At 39.7% G+C, this 20812-nt stretch overlaps 1 protein-coding gene across 1 annotated transcript; it reads left to right on the forward strand.

Moving 5' to 3' along the window:
* Nucleotides 1-1964: 1964 nt before the first annotated feature.
* On the forward strand, nucleotides 1965-19371 carry RUVBL1 (RuvB like AAA ATPase 1). The gene is made up of 11 exons (XM_054216538.1): nucleotides 1965-2182; nucleotides 2908-2994; nucleotides 3621-3753; nucleotides 7756-7907; nucleotides 9213-9302; nucleotides 10147-10296; nucleotides 11631-11694; nucleotides 12863-13061; nucleotides 15085-15187; nucleotides 18332-18423; nucleotides 18736-19371. The coding sequence occupies exons 1-11, from the start codon at nucleotides 2042-2044 to the stop codon at nucleotides 18893-18895; spliced, it is 1371 nt and encodes a 456-aa protein (XP_054072513.1). The 5' UTR covers nucleotides 1965-2041; the 3' UTR covers nucleotides 18896-19371.
* The last annotated feature ends 1441 nt before the right edge of the window (nucleotides 19372-20812 follow it).

The raw sequence follows: 20812 nt of genomic DNA on the forward strand, positions 1-20812 counted from the left end.
TCTCAAAACCAAGCCTAGCTGCAACATCAAACGAGATAACATGGAACGTATGGACAGATTTCAGTCTAAGTTAATAAAAGAATATGTATTTCACCCGTTGCTAGTCCTTCTAAAAAGAAGGGCCATACCTAGCCTGGACCTCTTGTTAACAGCATCACTGCTTTAAGAGCTCTCAGACTTGCTAACTATTCTTCCAGAACTGGCAGAAACTTGAGCTCTGACCAGACTTACCCACAACACTTGCGGCAGTTTAATGCACTAGAGAAATCAAAGTTGTATATTTGCTTTTTTACAAAGAAGTTCAGTACCTATTGGGCATTTGTATTCTGTGACTAATATGACCCTGAGAGGATGTATAGAATCCAATAGTATACATGCTTTTCTAATTATTTAAAGGATAGCTTATATTTGTTAGATTCAAAAATTCTTAGCTAAACAGTTGTATAATAGGATATCCTTACAAAGGTGTTGAACTACATATGTGTGCAATTATATTGTAATTACAATTTTAAACGAGATTATGTAAATATAAACTGACAGAACAATTAACAGAAAATGAAAGCAACAAATAGCAAAGTCTTTTCTTTGCCGAATGACATTTATAACAAAAATAATTGAAGTTCTTAAACAAAAAGGGAACAAATACCATATATGTTGTTCACGGGCTTCTGCAAATTGAGCCATAACTCCTGTCCTTCCTAAAAGCCACTCTCCTGGCTTGTACCATCACAGGAGTGTGCTTGCAGTTCTCCCTGGCAGCGCATGGGAGAGCCGAGACAGCACCATCCCTTTGCCCAGGCAGCAGCTCCGCATCATGTCATGTCGATCCATTGGCCTTGAATCTTGCAGACACGGCCATAATTTTATAACCAAACACAGAAAGCACTATATATTCATGGGAAGAAAGTCCCCTCTTTTGGGGGGAAGAAAGATACCAGTATCTACAAACAAGGCGACACTGGAACTGCACATCCCCAAATCTCACCTAAAATTTCACCGTGAGTGATCTCCATCTCAACCATTTAAACACTACATAAAAGGTACAGGAGAACCCCAGTTAGCAGCTGTAACAGCCTGCAAGCTGGAGGAGCCTCACAGACCTGAGGAAATGAGGGTACAGGCTGCAAGGCCATGAAGCTGCCTGCTGAGAAGATGGAAGTATTTTTCTTCATTTCAGTAGGTCAAAGCTCAGGAAGAACGTAAGTTTTGTTGCAGGTACAGCACCTGTTAAAGCCTCAGATTCTTACATAAAGTCTTGGGACACATGGAGCAGAATTATTTTGCAGTTACACAAAAAGCTAGAAGTTAGTGAGTGACACCAAGCAGGTAACAGATCATCCTTGCTCTTTCTTTGATAAAGATCTCAAAAAAACCCTAGGAAAGCCTCCACATACTTTTGTAAGCTAAAGCCAGCAGAGATTTTCAGAAAGCATTGCTGATGGGTCCTGGCCTGCTGTCAGCCATCCATGGGCAACCCAAGTGCCTGGGAGAGGGGCACCCAGCCCCACACCAAGCCAGGGGACACCCAGGGCTCCCTCTGCCCTGAGAGAGAGGGACACCCAGCCCCACACTGAGCTGGGACACACACACAGAGGGAGTCTTCCTCTGCCCTGAGAGAGGGGGGGAGCACTGGCGCCAGCCCCACACTGCATTCAGCGAAGGCAAAATGCGTTCATACAGGTGTAGGGCTAAGAAACCTGCCGAGCAAAAGCAAGCAGCTTTTCCCCTGCAGGAAAGCACAGGCCTGCGCTCGCCCCCACCTCAGCCCCGGGGGTTCCGCCCGCCCGGCCCGACTTCGCCGCAGCCCCGCGCCGGGCCGGACCCTCCGGAGGCGTCGCACGCGGAAGCGGTTGGACGGACCCTAAAAAAATGCACCCCCTGTCTATGACAGGCGTGCTCCGCCCCCAATAAGAATCGAGAGCGCCGCCACGCCAGCCAATGGCGTTGCGGGGCGGGCGGAGGCGGCCGCGCGCCGGGAGCCTTGGTAACGCGCGGGCCGCGTGTGGTGAGCGCGGGTGGTTGGGGTTGGTTCTGTCCCGCCATGAAGATCGAGGAGGTGAAGAGCACCTCGAAGACGCAGCGCATCGCTGCCCACAGCCATGTCAAAGGGCTGGGGCTGGACGAGAGCGGCACCGCCAAGCCGGCGGGGGCCGGGCTGGTGGGGCAGGAGAACGCGCGGGAGGTGAGCGAAGGAGGGCGGCAGGGCCCGGCCCGGGCTCCCCGGGGGCTCTGCAGGCTCCCCCCCGGCTGAGGTGAAGGCTTAGGGGCCTCGGGCGGCGCTGGGGCCAAGCCCGGTCTTTCGTAAGTCTCGTTAGCGAGTGAAAGTCTTTGCCTGGGCTCCTCCGTGCGTTCCGCTGCTGTGCGAGGAGCGATGGGGGTAACGAAGGCTTTTCCTTAACGCCGCTACTTTTTTTGCGTTAGCTGGATGCAAGGGCAGGCGACTGTCACCCGGGTTTTAGGCGTAGAAATTGGCGTATCGAAGGCAACGAAACTGAAACCTACCAAAAATCCAGAGATTTGGTGCAAGTGGAGCATCTGTCTCTAGTCCGGTGTCTGGCCCTGGCTTTAGCTGATCTGTGGTTCTGAAACTCAAAGATTCATTTCCTGCTTTATTTTTAAACGTTTATATATGCATGCAACTCCAGGAGGCGGCAAGGAGTCTGTGCTCTTAGGTTGAATTTTGTTGCCTGTGATTTTTTGTTTGTTTTTTATCATGTCTGTGTCAGATAAAATGATTGTAGGAAGTAGGTTTTTCTGATCTTACTTCACTTTTGTGTGCATGAAATTAAAATCCTCTTTATCTTTAGTAGGGTCACAAAACCTAGTATTTCTAAACACTTTGAATAATATTGGAACAAAAAATATTATAGCAATACTTGTGTTAACAGCGTAAATGCTTATTTACAGGCTTGTGGGGTTATAGTGGAACTAATCAAAAGCAAGAAAATGGCTGGCAGAGCTGTGCTGTTGGCAGGACCTCCTGGAACTGGCAAGGTATTATTTTTCTTTTTTGAGGTGAAATAAAGTATTGCCAAATCTGTTTCATTTTAATTTGTTGTCAAAACCATTTTAGGGCAGTGGTTACCTAATGTTTTCTTCTACTAAAATTTTTTTCATCAATGTGTCAACATGATTTCCTGCTTTATATTTTGATTTTTGCCGTGTCATCAGTGTTGGCAGTATCTAGTGGTGTGTTCAGGCATCATTAGTGTGAAACCACCTCTTGTAGGTTACCAAACACATAATATGGTCTCTGAAGAGGAGTCTTAGAAGTTAAAAGCCTAAATAGTTTTTGCTGTGTTTGTATTTTTCCCAAGCTACTTAAGACTTTTTGCATTTGTATCAGATGTCAAATTCAATGCCCAGTGTTTTTTCTTTAAGGTGTTTTATAAGTCTGATAAAAGTCACTTTATATGTGTCTAGCTTGTTTTGGGGGGAGGAGGGTTGTTATATGTGAGAAATATGCATCAGATGGAATAGTGTTAATATTAAATTGATAGTTAATATATGGAAGGTTATATGATGAGGAAAGTTAGCTTTGTACAGAAAGAATCCTTTGTTAATTCTCATAAAAATTAATGTGTGGTTCTTGTTTTTTTTTTTATTTTTATTCTTTTAAGACTGCTTTGGCTTTAGCTATTGCTCAGGAACTGGGAAGTAAAGTTCCCTTTTGTCCTATGGTTGGAAGTGAGGTCTATTCCACTGAGATCAAGAAAACAGAAGTTCTAATGGAAAACTTCCGGCGTGCAATTGGTAGGTTTCAGAAAACCAGGAGAATTAAGTATTTGCATGATACTTATTTTGCTTTTTCCCAGTCATCTAAAAAGGAAAGACTTTTCAGTGGTCATGGTGGTCTTCAGATCATGGTATGTTCTTTTTTTCAGCGCTGATCTTAATTTAGTGAATCTCTTCCACACTTAGTGAAGTCAGTCAATAAGGTTTTCTGTTTATAAACCATAATTTAACTGTATTATGGTTTATTCTGCTTCCCCAGAATCTCCTCTCATCCTCCATGTTCATCTCCTGGTTTTGCTTGTGACTGAATAAAACTGAAAGAAAAATTATTTTTAGTTTCTTACATTAGCAGAAATACCTGTAGACAGAAAAATGCTCCTCCTTTTTTATTTTAGTGATTTCACCCTACTAAGCAAACAGTCTTAATCAGGGACTCCCAGATGGCAGTGTTAGCCTGACTTAGTATTTCATCGAGCACAAAGAAAGTTCCATGCCAACAAAATAAATACTTTAACTTAATATCTTCCTCAATTCTAGAGTGCTTTTACAAGCTTGATGTAAATTGGTTAAATTTGCAATGCGACCTCGATGAGTATCTAAAATCCCTTATATGATAGGTGCTGACAGCTGATAAATGTTGTTAGAAGTGGCCCTTGTTTGTTTGAGGACTGGCTAAAGATAGCCTAACTGATTTTAGTACTGAACATATTAACAGTTAATTTTCCTGGTTTCTATACCATGTTTTCCTTTGGAATTCATCTAAGCATTCGGTGGCAGTAAGGTGAAGAAGTCTCTCAGTTCCGCAATGAAACAAAAGTATTCCATTGACTTTTACAAGAAAGCAACTCTCAGTAGTCTCTGGTCTTCTGGTTACCATGAATCTGGCAGGGCCTGGGGGAGGGAAGCCAGAGACTGAGTAGTCTGCAATATTTCCTTGATGTGATGAAGTTCCCTGTCAGAGATTTGGAAACCTGAACCAATAGATGAAACTTACGCCATCCATGTTGTCATTCCTAGAGACAGCGGTATTTTAACTCTCTAAGGTTTAACAGCCAGCTACATTGTTAGTTCCCTGCATTCCCTGAATGTCAGTAGAGAGACACTTCTAAACAAATATTGGTGTTAATGAAAGATGGAACTTCTTTTATTCCTTTCTGTTGAATTACATGTCACATTTTCATAACACAACCTTTATTGAATATTTTTATCAGCATAAAAAAGAAAACAAACCTCTGAAATATTTTAAAGGACTAGTAACTACCATTTTTCATAATGAAACACTTTCTAATCATGTTTAAATCTCAGTTACGTTTTCGCTTCCCTGCCTGGTAAGTAAATAATTTACAAGGGTGCATTTTGAAAAAAAAAAATATTTTGTATGCACAGTGCAATGTCAGCTGTGACTGGGTGCAAGAGAAGCTTGAGCTCGCATGTCAACCAGTACCTTTCACTTAGGGTTGTGGTTGGTTCTTTTTTTTTTGGGGGGGGGGGGGGGGGGGGGGGCTGTTGGGGAGGAGTCTTGTATAATTCCTTATTAGCAGGTTCTGTACACATTATCTATTGCTCATATTGTGCATTTTACTTTGAGATGGTTTAGCCATCTCAATTTATAAAAATGATGAGGGATGTTAACATCAATTTTTTTATCTTTTTTTGTTTCTTGGAAACAAGAGAGTCTGACTGGTTTGGACCCATCACTGTATAAGGAAACTAGGAGAACTCAGAGTTTACAGAATTTTTATTGTTTGGAGTCTTTAAATAACAGACTTGCCGCAGTCTCGTGGCCAAGTACTGCTTGGGGTATAGTAGAGTTTGTAATACCTAAGAAACATAAAGGGACAGAGTGCGAAATGAGAAGATGGAATTGTTGTATGGGTTAAAAAAGCTGAGAGAGATTAATCCTGTATAGGGCTTATTAGAAGCTGTGAAGGATGATGACAGTAGCTAATGTTAGAGCTCAGTTGCAGTAAAAAATAACTACTGGAATAGCCACTTAAATAGCATATCTGTTCCCTGTGTCTCCAAATTGTAACTGCCAGTAAATCAAACAAGCATTATTTAACTCCATGTAGTGCTATTGAACCAAAACATGAAATAGCCCACAGTTGCCTTCTTAGACTTGTGCCTCTTATTTGTAAGTAGGAAATGTCTATGTTTAACTTAGAGCTCTTTTGAGAATGAAGTTTGTAGTTGATACATGCAGATTCATTTGAAAACAAAGGATAATCAGCAGCAAGTTCAAAGCATTGGTTACATTTGTTCATATCATGTTTGTCTGTAAATGTTTTTTATAGACACATCTGTATGAGCACATTAGGTTAGATTAGAGGCAAGCTTTTGAAGGGCAAATCTCTAGGTTGCCCTCACTGGCTCGGCTTTGGTTTGCATTGTGGAGCAGACTCTGAGCATGCGAACTGAATTCTTTTCAGATGAAATGAAACTGGAAAACGTGCTTTAGCAGCATACAAAATATGCCCCAAACACAAATGGGCTTCCAGTTTTTCAGAGCAGAATAGAGCTTGTGCTGAAAGATTAGTAGCAAAACAAAAAGGAAAAACAAACCTGTGAATGCCCACTTCTCAGCACGAGCACTTTCCCATATTGCTTCGCATTCCTTGCATGCGTAGCCTATGTGTTGCAGCCTTGTCTAAGTCAGTTTTAAAACTCAAAGTTTCATTAATTTTTTTTTTGTCTGATGTTTTGGCATACCTGACAAACATTTTAAAAAATTACTGAAATTAACTTTATATAGAACTTTTTATGTAGTGCTAAATAAGAGAAAGCAAACATTTCTTACCAAGAAATTATGTTAGCCACAATTACCCGTTTCTCACATTTCAAATCTTAATTTGGGTCCAGTAGAGGGAGACAGACTCATATTTGTCAGTTCTTGATATTTCCCTATCAGCAACTCAAGATTACTGGTGAAGTGTCTGATCTATTTCAAAGCAAAATGAAAAGTTATGGAACAAGGAAAGTTTTATAAAGTCCTGATAGCCTCAGACTGCGCAGGATGACTTCCTTATATCTTGTTACAGCCTATTCATTATTTTTGGTATGGCATGTGTGTCTCGTAAAATACTTTATAGAGTCTCTTCAGATGTGGGTTCTTTGAACTTTTATGTCATTAGAACATCTGCATAATTGTAGTGGTGATGGTGATGATAGTGGTTTTTCTGTGGAACAGTATAACCGTAAAACTCTTCAGTTCTATATTATTCATCAATTTAAAATAACTTAGTTAATTACAATAGTCCTGACTGGAATAGAAGATACCCAGTACTATGATGATTGCTCAACTGCCTGAAAACTAACAAAGTAAGGATGTAATTGTCAGCTATTTTGAAATAGTTTTAAATTTACATTATTGCAGATTCTGCTAAATTTTATCTATCTCGCCTTTTGCTATTGACTTGAAAAGTATTTTAAATTATACATTAACCGTTTCTTAATTTTATGAGGTTCTAGCACAATACCTGTTAATCAATTTATATTATTTTAAACTTGGTTGCTAAAATTTGAAGATTTTTACGAGGTTACTTTTTTCTCGTGTCTTTTTCCTTACTTTGCGGGGCTTTTCTGATTACACAAAGATTGTGTAAAACTTGCAGTCATATTAGTGTCACTGATCTTTAGTTTTAGAAGATGAACTGCTTCTCTGACAAAGGGGAACAAATCAAGCAAATCCCCTCTTTGGGGGAGAGAAAAGAGAGAGGATGCCGACATTTGCTTCAAGAATAATAACAGACAGAAAGAAGATAGTTTCTTAAGAGTTCAGTAAACTCCTTTGTAGGTCACAACTTGGGCTGAACTTTGGCTCTGATGACACAGGATGAATATTCTCACTTAATATTGAAGGAGACAACAATAATTGATCTTTCTACTTTTGAAAGTAAAAAAAAAAATACTATTAAATGTCATGTAGCCTAATAATATGGTACATTCTGTTGGCAGTAATACAGCAGACTGTATCCAGCCATCGATTGGTGTACTGAAACTATTCTAAACAACTTCTTGCAGGGTTGAGGATTAAGGAGACCAAGGAAGTTTATGAAGGAGAAGTCACAGAACTAACTCCATGTGAGACTGAAAATCCTATGGGGGGTTATGGCAAAACCATCAGCCACGTAATTATAGGACTCAAAACTGCAAAGGGAACCAAACAGTTGAAGGTATGTATGGTAGAGTCTCAAAAATTTCCTTAAGTATTTCAGGTCTGCATGTTCTATTTTTATCACTTCTTATTTCCATTGCAAGCTCTTGATCCCCATCTCTGTAGAGTGGGGATGCCAAGAGGCTGTTTTCTTTTGCTATACAACTTTATCCTATTCCTGAGCGTGTATGTTTATCTGCTTTGTGTAGAATATTTAGATGCTAGTCTTGTCTCTAATTGGAACTGGGGATAAACCCATCACTCAGTTAGCAGCCCCTGTAATTCTCTGTTTGGCAGCACACACTTGTATGTCTTCAAAGAGTTAAAGGAGAGTGTAAGCAGGAAGAGATCCTGATGCAGTTTTGCAGCATTATGAGTACCACAGAAAAATGTGCTGAATTGGGATTCTGAACTATGATCTGTCTCAGTCCATGATATGCTCGCACTGACCCTGGCTATAAATTCATGTTCATGATAACAAACATACGAGAAAGGTCTTGTTTGTTTTTGTTTTCCTGATTTCTCAACTGAATTTTTGAGGATGGTTTTGGGAAATCTTGCCTACTTCAGTATAAATTATTCTTTCTGTCACATCCCTTCTTTCTACACGGGGATGTATGCTCTAGTGAATATTTGATTTGAACTGGGAATTGAACTGGTATGTTGCCAGCTCAGACCCACTTTCCCTTTGTTTTCTTGTACAAGTCTCTGTCCGTGTTCAATTTCTCTGTCAGTTAGAGAGAACTGAAAGCTGTCACTCTTGCTAAGTATCATCTTGCATGCGTTCACTCTGAAAACAAGAAAATGCAGAGCAGGAATGAATAAACATGTACTAAAACAAAAGCATCTAGCGTATTCCGCATTCAGTCTCCCTCACACAGCTCCACAGAGGGTACAGATTCAAGAAATCAAGTAGCATAATCCAGTGCTATAGCCAGATTTTTTATAAAAGTTTTGTTAGAAAGCAAGAGGAGAGCTACATCCTAGGTATAAATATATCGTTACATTACACAAAGGCATACTTTGTGATAGTAACTGGTGTCATTATCATAATGTTTCTGGCACTTACAGATAGTAGGCTTACTTCCTTCACGTAGCAGATTGTTTTTTGGTAAGAAAGTAAGTTTTGTGTATCTTCTCCCAGTTTTATTCTCTATCACTACTCCAAGTATTGCAGCTTTGTAAAAGCCTAGAATTATTGTTGAGGGGAGTTGGAGTTTAATTTTGTCTAGTGGGAGTGAGCTTTAGACTAAATTTCTCTTCCTTTATTTACCATAACAATATGGAACTGTTTTGACCAACTGTGATGTTCGCTTGTCCCCAGCTGGACCCAAGCATATTTGAAAGCTTGCAGAAGGAGCGAGTGGAAACCGGTGATGTTATTTATATTGAAGCAAACAGCGGAGCCGTCAAGGTAAAAGAAAAGTTATGCACTTTTCTGCAGGTGTATATGTTCTTGCAGACCTTTCTCTGCCTTTTTCAGAAGGCTCCCTGATTTATTAACCTTAACTGACATGAAATGGTTACACGCAAGTTTTAAAAAGAGCCCAGTGTTGCCCTTATCTGCAGAGAGAATGCTCTCTTGCACAGAAGGAAGGTGGTCATCTGGTTCACAATTAAGGTCATCTGGCAAGGAAGCTATCACTGATGCTGTCTGGATGAGTTTTCTTTTCTGTAAGATCAAGACATCTTTAAGGGAAGGAGGGAAAAACCAAGCAACTTTAGTCATTTTCAGGCTGACATATGCAGTGTATTTAATCTTTCTTTTATCGCTCTGGTATTTTCTCCACAAGATATATACATGTAGAAGGGAATGCTGCATTAGTTAGCATTCTTTTCATATCTGATTTAGAAAGTAGTGTACAGCAATACTTGCTGTTTAATGGATGAGCATAATATTTTGTGTCATATAATAAATCACCCACCTACAAAGGAGTGTTGAACAGTTCTCCCAATCTCTAGTTAATCTGCTGGATTTGTCCTTTAGCAAGAATTGCATACGGTTAAAAAAAGGGGAGGGGGGAGTGGAATATTCTTACCACTGAAAATATCAGGTGTTTTTCAACAGAGTTTTTGAGCTTTGATCAGTAGATAGCGTATGCCTGTTGCTAAGCAGGGAGCGGGGATGTCTGAATTGTCAGAAGCAGCTTGTCAGGACTGGGATTGTGAACCAAGCCCTTTATCAAGTTCACATCACTCAAGGTTTTGGCACTGAAACTAATTCTATACCTGGGTTTCTCTTCTTTGCTTTCTCTCAGAGGCAAGGCAGGTGTGATATCTATGCTACGGAATTTGACCTTGAAGCTGAAGAGTATGTTCCCTTGCCAAAGGGTGATGTGCACAAGAAAAAGGAAATTATTCAGGATGTCACCCTGCACGACTTGGATGTGGCCAATGCTCGACCTCAGGTATCTGACTCCACAGATGAAGTCTTTACAGAAAAATTATTTGACATGGATGTCGTGGTTACTAGAATAATCAAGGAGATGTAGAAAGCTAAGCTGTCCTAAATCACCCTCAAAGATTCGACTATAGGAAAAGCAGTAGGTGTTACACCGTGAAGGCCAGTCTACCTCTCCCCTCTGGAGGGAGGTCATGCTGCAGTTGGCTACCTTGGCGGCCCTGCCATACAGGTTAAAGGTTGCTGGTTTAGGATTCATGCAGCTGGTTATGGAATATTTATCAGAGCACATTTCCTAGCACTACATAGAACAGCCTTATAGCCATAGTGGAGCTTCCACATGGATATTTGGGATCCATTGCCTTCACAGTTAGTGCATAAACTAGATGTAGTTTTCCCCTTCCCCTCCACCACTGTACCCCTCCATCCCCTGCAAAAAATGAGCAGTGTGGGCTGCTCCTTTTCCTACATACGTAAGGTAGCAGCAGCCAAATCTGCATAATTTTATTTATGGAAAGTTCTGAAGACAGATTAATTTATTCTACTTTGTGTTTATGGTATTGTGGCCGTGAAGTGGAAAATGCAAGCACTGTGATAAAAGGTCACTAAGTATTTTTGATGGCGGTGGATTCTATTGATGTCCCTACTTCCTTCAGAAATGTTTCCTAACCTCTTGTTAAATTTCCTTGTGACTTTCAGTAGAGCTCTGAACATACTGCAGCAAAGAAATGAAAACATGAGAATCACTTCTTGCTGTATCTCAACGTAAACCCAGTATTGAGGGAATCCCATCTACGTCATAAATATAAGCCACTAACAATACAGTATCTTTATTTAAAGGCTGGCATCCCTACAGTATGATATGCAAGCCCTTAACCTATTCCATTTCAAAATAAATATCCTTTTTCCAACAAAATCATTTACATGATAAAAATCAAGGGGTTCAAAACTCTTAAAACTTCAGCATAATTGTTCCTGTGTTTACAGGTTGAACACCTACCATGCACGCGGGCAATCCAAGTTTCTGTGTTCCTTGACAATTTTAGTCCTTATGAGCTTCTCTGTGACAATTTTTTTAAAAGAGGATATCTCATTTCGGTTTTTTATGTTCTTCAAATGAAGGAGGCTAAAGTAAGGGTGAGGAGGTAGCTAAATGGTTATGTTTAGAGTACTGCTGCAGTGAAGTGACCTAACCTTTGACAGATTATCAACAACTGCTGATGTAAAGTATCGAGTTAACGGCAAGGAACAATTTCTTTAACCAATTCCTGATTTATAAAGTTCTTGTGGTATGTGCTCATTATGAGACCTCATAGCTGATCTGTAACTTTCTTCTCCTAGGGTGGGCAAGACATCCTTTCTATGATGGGGCAATTGATGAAACCTAAGAAAACTGAAATTACTGGTATGAGTCCTGCATGGTATTTTTAGACAAATATAATCTATATGTTTGCCAGTTAGAAGAGGATTAAAAACAGAGTTATTCATGCACCACATCTAAATGAATGTCTATATAATATGTATTCATATTCAGGTTTCAGAATAGAGCTGCTAGAATTGCAATGGCTGGAAACAGTACAACGTGTTATTAGTTCACACATAGAGTGATAAAATACTGTACTCTGCACCTGTGTTCCTGGGGAGAAAGAGGTTAGAGTGCTAGTGCAATCCCCCTTTCTCAGAACATTCCGGCCAGAGAGCGTGAGGTTCACGCTTTGACAACCAGCCAAACTGAACAACAACAACAAATCTAAAAAATGTTGTTAGGATGCATGTTTAAGTGAAGCAACCGTACTGAATTTCTGTGGAGCAGAAAAATAACTTCTAAATACTCTAACCTTTGTTTGGTTTAGACACTGCTATAGCAGCTGTCTGTTGACTTGATGCTCTAAGTGCACTGCTGCTCTTCCTACCTACAGATCATTGAAGGGAAAAAAAACCTCTACGGAAAGATCTATTCTTTTTGCTTTGAAATAAATGATGGTTCAGTAAGTGACTATCTAAATTTAGATCAAAGTCTGTTTCAATACCTAACTTGAATGGCAGTCTTTTGAAGTATTTCGTCTGTCCCAGAGGTCACTTTGCTTATTCTAATGTCAGATTTATCGATGTAACATCTTGCATAGCTTTGAGATCCATATGTTCACAGAAATTTATATAGCCTTGTTTTTTCTGTTGTTGTTAAACACAACTTCTTTGCTGAAATACAGGAGCAATATTTTGATCTTTCAGTGATGTTCTTTTAGGCCATGCTTGGAAACTGTTAAGTTTCATGTTTTAAACTGAGGCTTGACTGACTTACCCACCCGCCAAAATCCCCAAACCCACAAAAATCATAGTTTTTCATAAGCCATGTGAACGGACAGACTACACCAGTTAAGTGCTACAAGTTCAGACAGATGTCTCCCCAACAGAGTAGAAAATGCCACAGAATTTTAGCGTCATAGAGATTTTTCCCTGTGATGGTAAGATACCAAACCGTGAAAAAAATCAAGATTTTTACTTGCTTTAAGTTTTTCATACAGACCTATAGTTCACTAGAACAACACCTAACGGTTTCTTTTTGTTCTCAGACAAACTTCGAGGAGAGATAAATAAGGTAGTGAATAAATACATCGATCAAGGCATCGCAGAGCTAGTCCCAGGTGTACTCTTTGTAGATGAAGTTCACATGCTGGATATTGAATGTTTCACATACCTGCACCGAGCACTGGAATCTTCCATTTCCCCCATTGTCATCTTTGCTTCCAATCGAGGAAACTGTGTTATCAGGTATGATGTCTAAAGTTGAATTTTCCAGTTTGCATTGGTCCATAAACCTTGGAATTAGTTGTAGCAGCAGAGTTATAATCTCTGGAGGCTTTTGCCTCTGATACTGACATCTGTGATAATCCCTGGTTTTTTTTACAAGCTGCATCAGTGCTCAAGAACTGCTTCTGAGCTTCATGATGGGACAGGCATTTAATGCCAGGCTGACTGAGTTAAAGCAGAATGGAATTCCTCCTTTTGTTTCCACTGACACATTCCACTTTCTCTAAAAGCTTCTACATTGTTTTATTTCCTGGGTGACCTGTAACAATTACCCTTCTGACTGGATACCTCAGCACATCTGTTGCTTGCACATTAGGAACATCAAAAGCAGCAGGGCTATAAACCTCCGCTGCTTCTGGATCATTTTGCTGTTTGCTATCCTCATTGCATCAGACTTAAGCTTCCTGTTCTTACTGTTAAAGCATGTCACAGTTCAGCCTCTCCCTACGCTTCATTATTTCCTATGTTGGTCTGGCTTTTTGTGATTCTTCAGTCTTGCCAATTAACTTGTTTTTCATCTCCACTGCAGTTCGTGCCTCCACTTCAATATTTTGCACCCACACAATGCATTCTTTGCATGTTCAGTAAAAGTGCTCTCCTCTTTCAGATTCTTCCTTAAATTCTACTGCTAATTTGTGGTCTAGGTCTAATTATGTCTAAACAAGCTGTCATTAGCAATGATTGCTACTCTTTAAATTGATTTAATTCAGCTGTGTAACCAGCTATTCTTTTCCCTCTTAGTGGCTCATCTGGTATTAATCTTTCTCTGCTTGCATTGCTTAGAAGTTAAGGTGATAAGCCCTTGAAAAATGTTTAAGGTGGACGTTGCAGCACTCTCTTTGTAAAGGTGTAAAAAGGCTGTCTTGTAGTAGTAGAGCAAATAGAGATCTGTCAGCATGGATTGACTGCAGATCTTGTTATGAAAACGCTGTGATTTAAGAAAGGAAGATTTCCATAGAATAGTTGTATCTTATTTTGCTAAATTAGGTCCTTAAAAGCAAGCTCTTAACTGTATCCTACTATCTCAAGTAGTTAGCAATGCTCTAATTTGCCAACTGATGGCTCTTAAAAGGGTCAGGGAAAAATTAATTGTATAGTATAGTTGATTCTGTAACCTCATAAGAGAAGGAATCACTTCAGATGAGAGAACACCATCTACTCAAGAGTACAGCAGATGATTGCAGGGCATTTTGATTCATTTCCCAAGAAAGACCATGGCCAAAGCTGCAGTGCCTGAATACTAGCTCTGAACTTAGAAACGTAGTTCTCTACCAGTACTTTACTGTTTTTATCTGCAATCTCTGTAGATAATCTCATGAAATCTGGATATCTTTCACTCTTGACTTCACAGCAAATTGTGGTGGTCTTGGAAAACCAAGGGTAGATGTATCTGCAGCCTTTGCTGTTGAGTGTTGTACATCAAACAAATAAAATGGTTGGGGGCCTAGATCCTGCTCAGTCTTTCATGCACAGACTTCCACTTCTCAATTTGCTGGATTGCAAGCAGGGAAATGTAAACCCCTGCAATATTCACTAGAAGGACTGGGAGAAGGATTGGACAGAGTAATGGCTTATTCGTCAAGAGGGGATGTTCTCCAAATGGATGATAGTGTATGTAATTTCTGCCGATACTGCTAAACAACTTAGTAAGAATGATTTGTTCCTTGTTGGGAGATACTTTGGAACTTTAGATAAGACTGTATTGTAAGGTACAATGGAGGTAAACATGAAGAAAAGGACCACCTCTAAGTATTTTTGAGTGGCATGTTTAAGAGTTCCAGAAATAGTATTTGTTTCCCTTGGGCTGTCCAGTATGAGCTTCAGACTGGAATGTTTCCTGTCTCTGTCTGGGGAGTGTCTCTCTATGGGAATACACAAGAATTGTAAACTAGTAGATGTGTAGTCACTTACAGCTGATACTAGTCACATCAACGTACTGAACTCAGAAGAGTATCTGATCTCGTCCTGTTTGGCTCTCCTTCAGAGGCACAGAGGATGTAGTGTCTCCTCATGGAATACCACTGGACCTGCTGGATAGAGTGATGATTATCCGAACCATGCTGTATACTCCCCAAGAAATGAAGCAGGTATGCACAGCGTTTTAAGAGAAATTCTAAAAAGTCCCCGGAGTTCTAGTCTGTTGGGATGACTGCTATGTTTCTGTATATTCTGTTACTATAGAGCTGTTGGACGCTTTGTGGTCACCAGGGTTTGTGCCAGAAAGCTTACCGCTTCCTAATTGCATGCTGCTTTAGTAACCATTTACAGTAAGCTGGTTATTACGCATGCAATTTCTCTGATTTCCACCCACTGATGAGTTGTATTGGTAAGCAAATCTAGAGCTGAAAGTGACATCTCACTTGCATGAAATAACATGAATTGCTAGCTGACCTTATCTCTTGCACAGATGTGCTTTCCATACAGTTTGCAGGTTCCAGCAGGTAGTGCTTTTTCAGTTGGTACCAGATGAAGTGTTATGTTTGGGGATCTTTGGTCCCAGACCCCAGGCTCTTTCTCCATGTAAGAGGTGAGAAGGACTGAGGAACGTAACTGCACGCGCAGCATTTTTGCCTCTATGCCCTGTACTATAGCTTTAACTTCCTAGGTAGGGAAGATTTTCATGCTCCTAGTCAAGTTTGGAAATGTAAGCACAGTGAGTGTTGCAGAGATATGCTTCTGAATGCCTGAAACTTTTCCTGTGGGGCCATCACAATGTATTGTGTATCGATTATAATGCTTGGGTGCCATTATGATGCATCGTGTCAAAGATCCCCCTCATTAGCGTCTCAATGCTGTGAAGTGACACAATGCAGAAGACATTAGGGTTTATCATGTCAATTCTTTGTATTATTTAAGAGATAGTGTCAATGGAGGAGAGCGTTGTCACAAGATAATAGTCTCCTGCTGCTGGATAAGTGCCAAGGTGAAGCCGAGGCATTTATCGAATATAAACATAGAGGCAAAGCTTCATTTCACTTGGTTTGAAGAGCTTTTCACATACGGCCGTTGTGAGCCATTCTTAAGATGATTTTTTCATACCTAAAAGGACACTTTAAAGCTTTATGGCATAGATTACAGTAGAAGCAGCCCAGCAATTCAGTAATACGATTATGTTTTGTCTGCATACAAAACCAGTTTTAAAGCTTGACTTTTACTCAGTCTGGAGGTGTTAAAGACTGTTGTCTGGACTTCCCTGTACTGTATATGAATTTTTTGTACTTAGTGTAGTAGGAGCATGTACTCTGAATTACTTTTTGTTAAGGTTGCTATATATATTACCTGCCTAGTGTGCGGTATTATCATGCAGATAATACACTGTTAAAGAGCTCATTTCTGAACTGTTGTTTTTCAGAAGAGCTGGGTAAGTGCTGTGATTTCCATTCTCCCCAGGAGTGAGGGAAAGGAAGTGTTTACAGTAGCATTTCCTAAAGCTAAAAATAGAGTCCAGACATTATGTTCCATAAATCATGTTCCCATAGTCAGATAATCTCATCTTCCCTTAAATTAAGGCTTTTGAATGACGACTTCTCTTAGGAGAAGAGGAGGAGCTATTACACTTAACTTTGGCTTCTAACTAAATACAATTGAGGTGGTTTAAAAATAAGACATCCATAAATTTATTTCTCTATCTTTGCTCCCCTTTTTCTTTTATGGTAGGAAGAAGTTTTCACTGATGATGTTTCTGTGTGAGACTCTTTGCCTTGGCCTTTCACAATTTATTTATCAGCACAAGAATTGTCCATTTATCTGCTGAAGTTTGCTCATAACCAGTTCGAAATATTTCTCTTTGTGTTGATAAAGTAGAAATCCTATTGTGTAGCCCTGCTCTGAAAGCAAGACCCACAGTTACCTTAAGGCAGCCAAAACAGGGAGAAAATTCACTTTTATGCATATTCTAGTCAGCTATTGTAATCAAACATTTTTGTGTATGTACCTGCTGTTAGATAGTAGAGGTTATAACTGGGACTTTTTGTTCCTAATGTATTTTACCTGATACACACTTCCTTTCCTATTTCATAGCGATTCATTTATATATGTTAATGGCTTGGGCCCCGATCCTTCAGTAAGGTTCTACCAAGTTGCTAGATAAAAAGTTATTTAAAAAAAGTTGTTAAAGATGTAGCATTCAAGATACCTTGTTTCTAGAAGGGGAAGAGTAAAGTAGCAGTATCTGAATGAATGGAAAGTGATGTTTGAGTGATCTAAAAGATAAAAAAAAAAAAATCTTCAATTTGAAATTGCAATTTGCAGCATCATTGCCAATATTCAGTATTAATATCTTAGCACAACTTCCTGCCATTTCAGGCCCCTCTCTTCTACACTGTTCCCTACTCTGACTCCCCTAGCGCATTTTTATGGCTTTAATTTAAACGAGAGCTTCTTGATATCTTGTTTACAAAGCTGCCAAAGTGAAAAATACCTGTATTATATGAGGCTTGCAGTTCCAGAGTTATCTCAGCACTACAACACAACATCATTATCCAGTCTGCCCCTTATCACTCAGCTGGTAATACGGACTACCGAGAGACTTGTGCCACTTTTGTTACAGCTTTATATGCTCAGGCTTATTGGTGATATCTTGCTCTCCAACTTTGTAAAGATCTTCAAACTGGTACAAGCCTGAGACTGTTCTCGAAAGATTAGATTCTTCTTAGTGATTTTTTTTCTTCTTGCAAGAATAGGTGAATCATAGAAAGTAACTTTTTGATTTATTTTACTATCTTCTTGTCAATTGAATAAAAAGTGTGTTGTGAGCTGCTAAGGAAAGGGTGTAGCTTTCTGTAGGGCTTTTTGGAGGACTCTGCTGTATAGCGGCAACGATACACTGCAAAATTTAGTAACTAATTAGCTGTCCACAAGACTCAGCCTGTCGCTTACTTCCTGCATGCTTTTTCTGTTTTCTCGCCTAAGTTCTCATATCCTGCTCCTTATTAGTAGATATACTTTGCTAACCGTGCAGAATTGTCATGAAGGGTTAGTAGTCAGACATGTTACTTCACCTGCCTTTTGCAATAATCGGGTTTTTAACATCATATTTGTCCATTGAGAGACTTAGAATTTTACAAATTCTAGTTTAGCTACCCGGGTGGTACACTGGGATGGCTCTCCACACCGTATCGTTTTATAGCATCTCTCGTCTCTAAGCTGACAGAGTTTCCAGCAACTAGGCTAAGTAGTACAGTATGCTGATTGTTTGGGCTGGTACCTCACTTACTCATTCATCCCAACAGATCATAAAACTTCGTGCTCAGACAGAAGGAATTAATATTAGTGAAGAAGCTCTAAACCACCTAGGGGAGATTGGCACCAAGACAACCTTAAGGTAAGTTGAGCACAGTTGGCTTCTCTCTTAAGCACGACTGGGTCTAAAAACTGTAGGATAAGTTGCACTTGGAAGTGAGACAGCCCTCTCCCATACAATAGTGTAGTCTATTAAGAAGAATGCTAACTTTAGGAAAGAGTTGTAATCCTCCTCTTTCCTGCTGTAAGGTATGTATGTGCTGGAGGGTCTTGCAGGCTTTTTGTATTCCTGATAGAGCTGTGTGTTTCCGAACGAATCTCCCGCCCCTGCATATATTCAGTTCCCTGGGATGCACTGAATTGTAATTATTCATCCATCTCTGTTTGATCACAGGTACGCGGTGCAGTTACTGACCCCAGCGAACCTGCTTGCCAAGATTAATGGGAAAGACAGCATCGAGAAAGAGCATATTGAAGAAATAAACGAACTTTTCTATGATGCCAAATCCTCAGCAAAAATCTTGGCTGATCAACAGGAGAAGTACATGAAATGAAGAGCTGCTTATGTTAGATGCTTTGAAGTGGCTTTAACCCTTACCCAGGGCTGGCTTAATTATTGAACGAGAAATGTTAATGGTTTGTCTCTTTTGGGACTGAAAAATATTTATGAAATATTTTTCATAATTTCAATACTGAAAAGTTATGAAAAAAATTAAATGTTGGACTGTTTTGTCAGGCCAGAATTAACTAGCAAGTGTTCCTGTTTCATTATTAACAATAAGATGCTCCATGATGTCTGTGTAACATCTTAGTCTCCCTTTTATGAGTATATATGAAATGAATAGCTCTTACCCTATCAGTTTTGTCTTTAGATTCCATTACAGAAGAGCTCTGACTGAAGTTGACGCTTAAGAGCAGTCTATTTTCTTTATGAATGTTGTTTTAGAATAGTTTCCTTTTACAGATGAGAACTTTTTTTTTGGAATCAAAGTTTGTTTGAAGTGCTTTATAATAAAATATTTCAAGAATACTGGAAGCGTGCATGCGCTTGCTCTGGCTGGTGATGCGCCTCAAGAAACAGTCAAAATAAGCTGGAATTAACAAAGCCAAATATGAATAAAACGGATCTGCAGCACAAAAATAGATCTACAGAAAAGGAAAGAAATAGCAATGGGACCTCTTTTAAAGGGTTTGCTTTTTTGTAGGCCTTGTTTTTTATTTTCTGAAGACTTCTTTGCAGAATGCAGAAATATATAGTAGTAATTATCTTGGCCCTATTTAAAGCCTTTCTTCCAGAGTAACTTATCCTTCTTTGGGTTTCTTGAAGCAGGTTAAATAAAAATTACTCTCCATCCCAGTTAGCTATTTTTATTCGCTATGTTCTGTCCCCACTTTCTTGATCACCTAGGATCAGGAAAAATTTGCAAACTGAAAATGAAATCCCGCTCTGCACAGACTGTATGAACTTAGCCTTAGGCTCTTGTTCACGAAGTGCGCTTCCTTGTTTTGTGACATACGGATACTTGATGGCTTCACAGCACTCGGAGGATAAATGGTGTAAAGATTAAGATCCTTGTAACACTGAAATACAAATCTGTGCAACCATGTAAAGGGATGAACTAGGAAAAAAATGTAGAAGCTTTAACATGCGACTAACCTCACATTCTTTATTAGAACCTTTAGTGATTTAAAACACTTTACGTATACTTAAATAAGCGTGGTTCTTAGGTAGAGTGGGAAGGGAAGAAATAATAACTTGCCACAGGAGCCCAGTTTTAAATACCCTTTCTTTTTTTTTGAGCAGCTGCAAAGAAATTTTAATCCACGTTCCTAAACGAGAAGCTTTCTGACAAGTAGCAAACATACAGCTATTAAGCCATCCACGAACCCTTCACAGAAAGTCATCGGTTCCTCCCACCGAGAGAGTTGCAGTAGTATTACATTAGGCTGACACTGGCAATTGCTTTTTATTGCTTAAGGTAAAAAGCACCTCTGTTAATCATTTTGCTTTCCTAAGAGGTTTTTGTTCGAAGAGTTCCTGGAAGTTCAAGAAGCTAAAATGATCCCAGAGCCATAGCATGCAGGTTTATATAAAATACATTTACATGGCTTAATTGCTGCGTATCAAATGTAACAGAGCGTCCTTGTTACATCGTAGAATCGTGACTTCTAGAACTAATGTGTGAGCTCACTCATCAGCTCTTTGGGGAAGGAGTCCAGCTGCTAAAAACCTCTGTCCTCACCCCCGTATGCTCTGGAGGCTTGTCTCTTCCTTGCGCTGAGGTGCTGTTTGTTAGTGGAAATTGCTAATGATTTTTTCAGTTCCAAAAAAAGTGGACTGGACAGCAGAGGCTGCTGGGAGGGGGGGGAAAGCGGAGCTGGAAGGAAGCTGGATGGTTTGGATTTAATAATGTTTTGAGCACATTCTACCCTCTCAGTCACGTAAAAACCTGTCCCATTCTTCAAAGTAA

This window comes from Rissa tridactyla, chromosome 10, assembly GCF_028500815.1.
Source record: "Rissa tridactyla isolate bRisTri1 chromosome 10, bRisTri1.patW.cur.20221130, whole genome shotgun sequence".
NCBI classification, from domain to species: domain Eukaryota; kingdom Metazoa; phylum Chordata; class Aves; order Charadriiformes; family Laridae; genus Rissa; species Rissa tridactyla.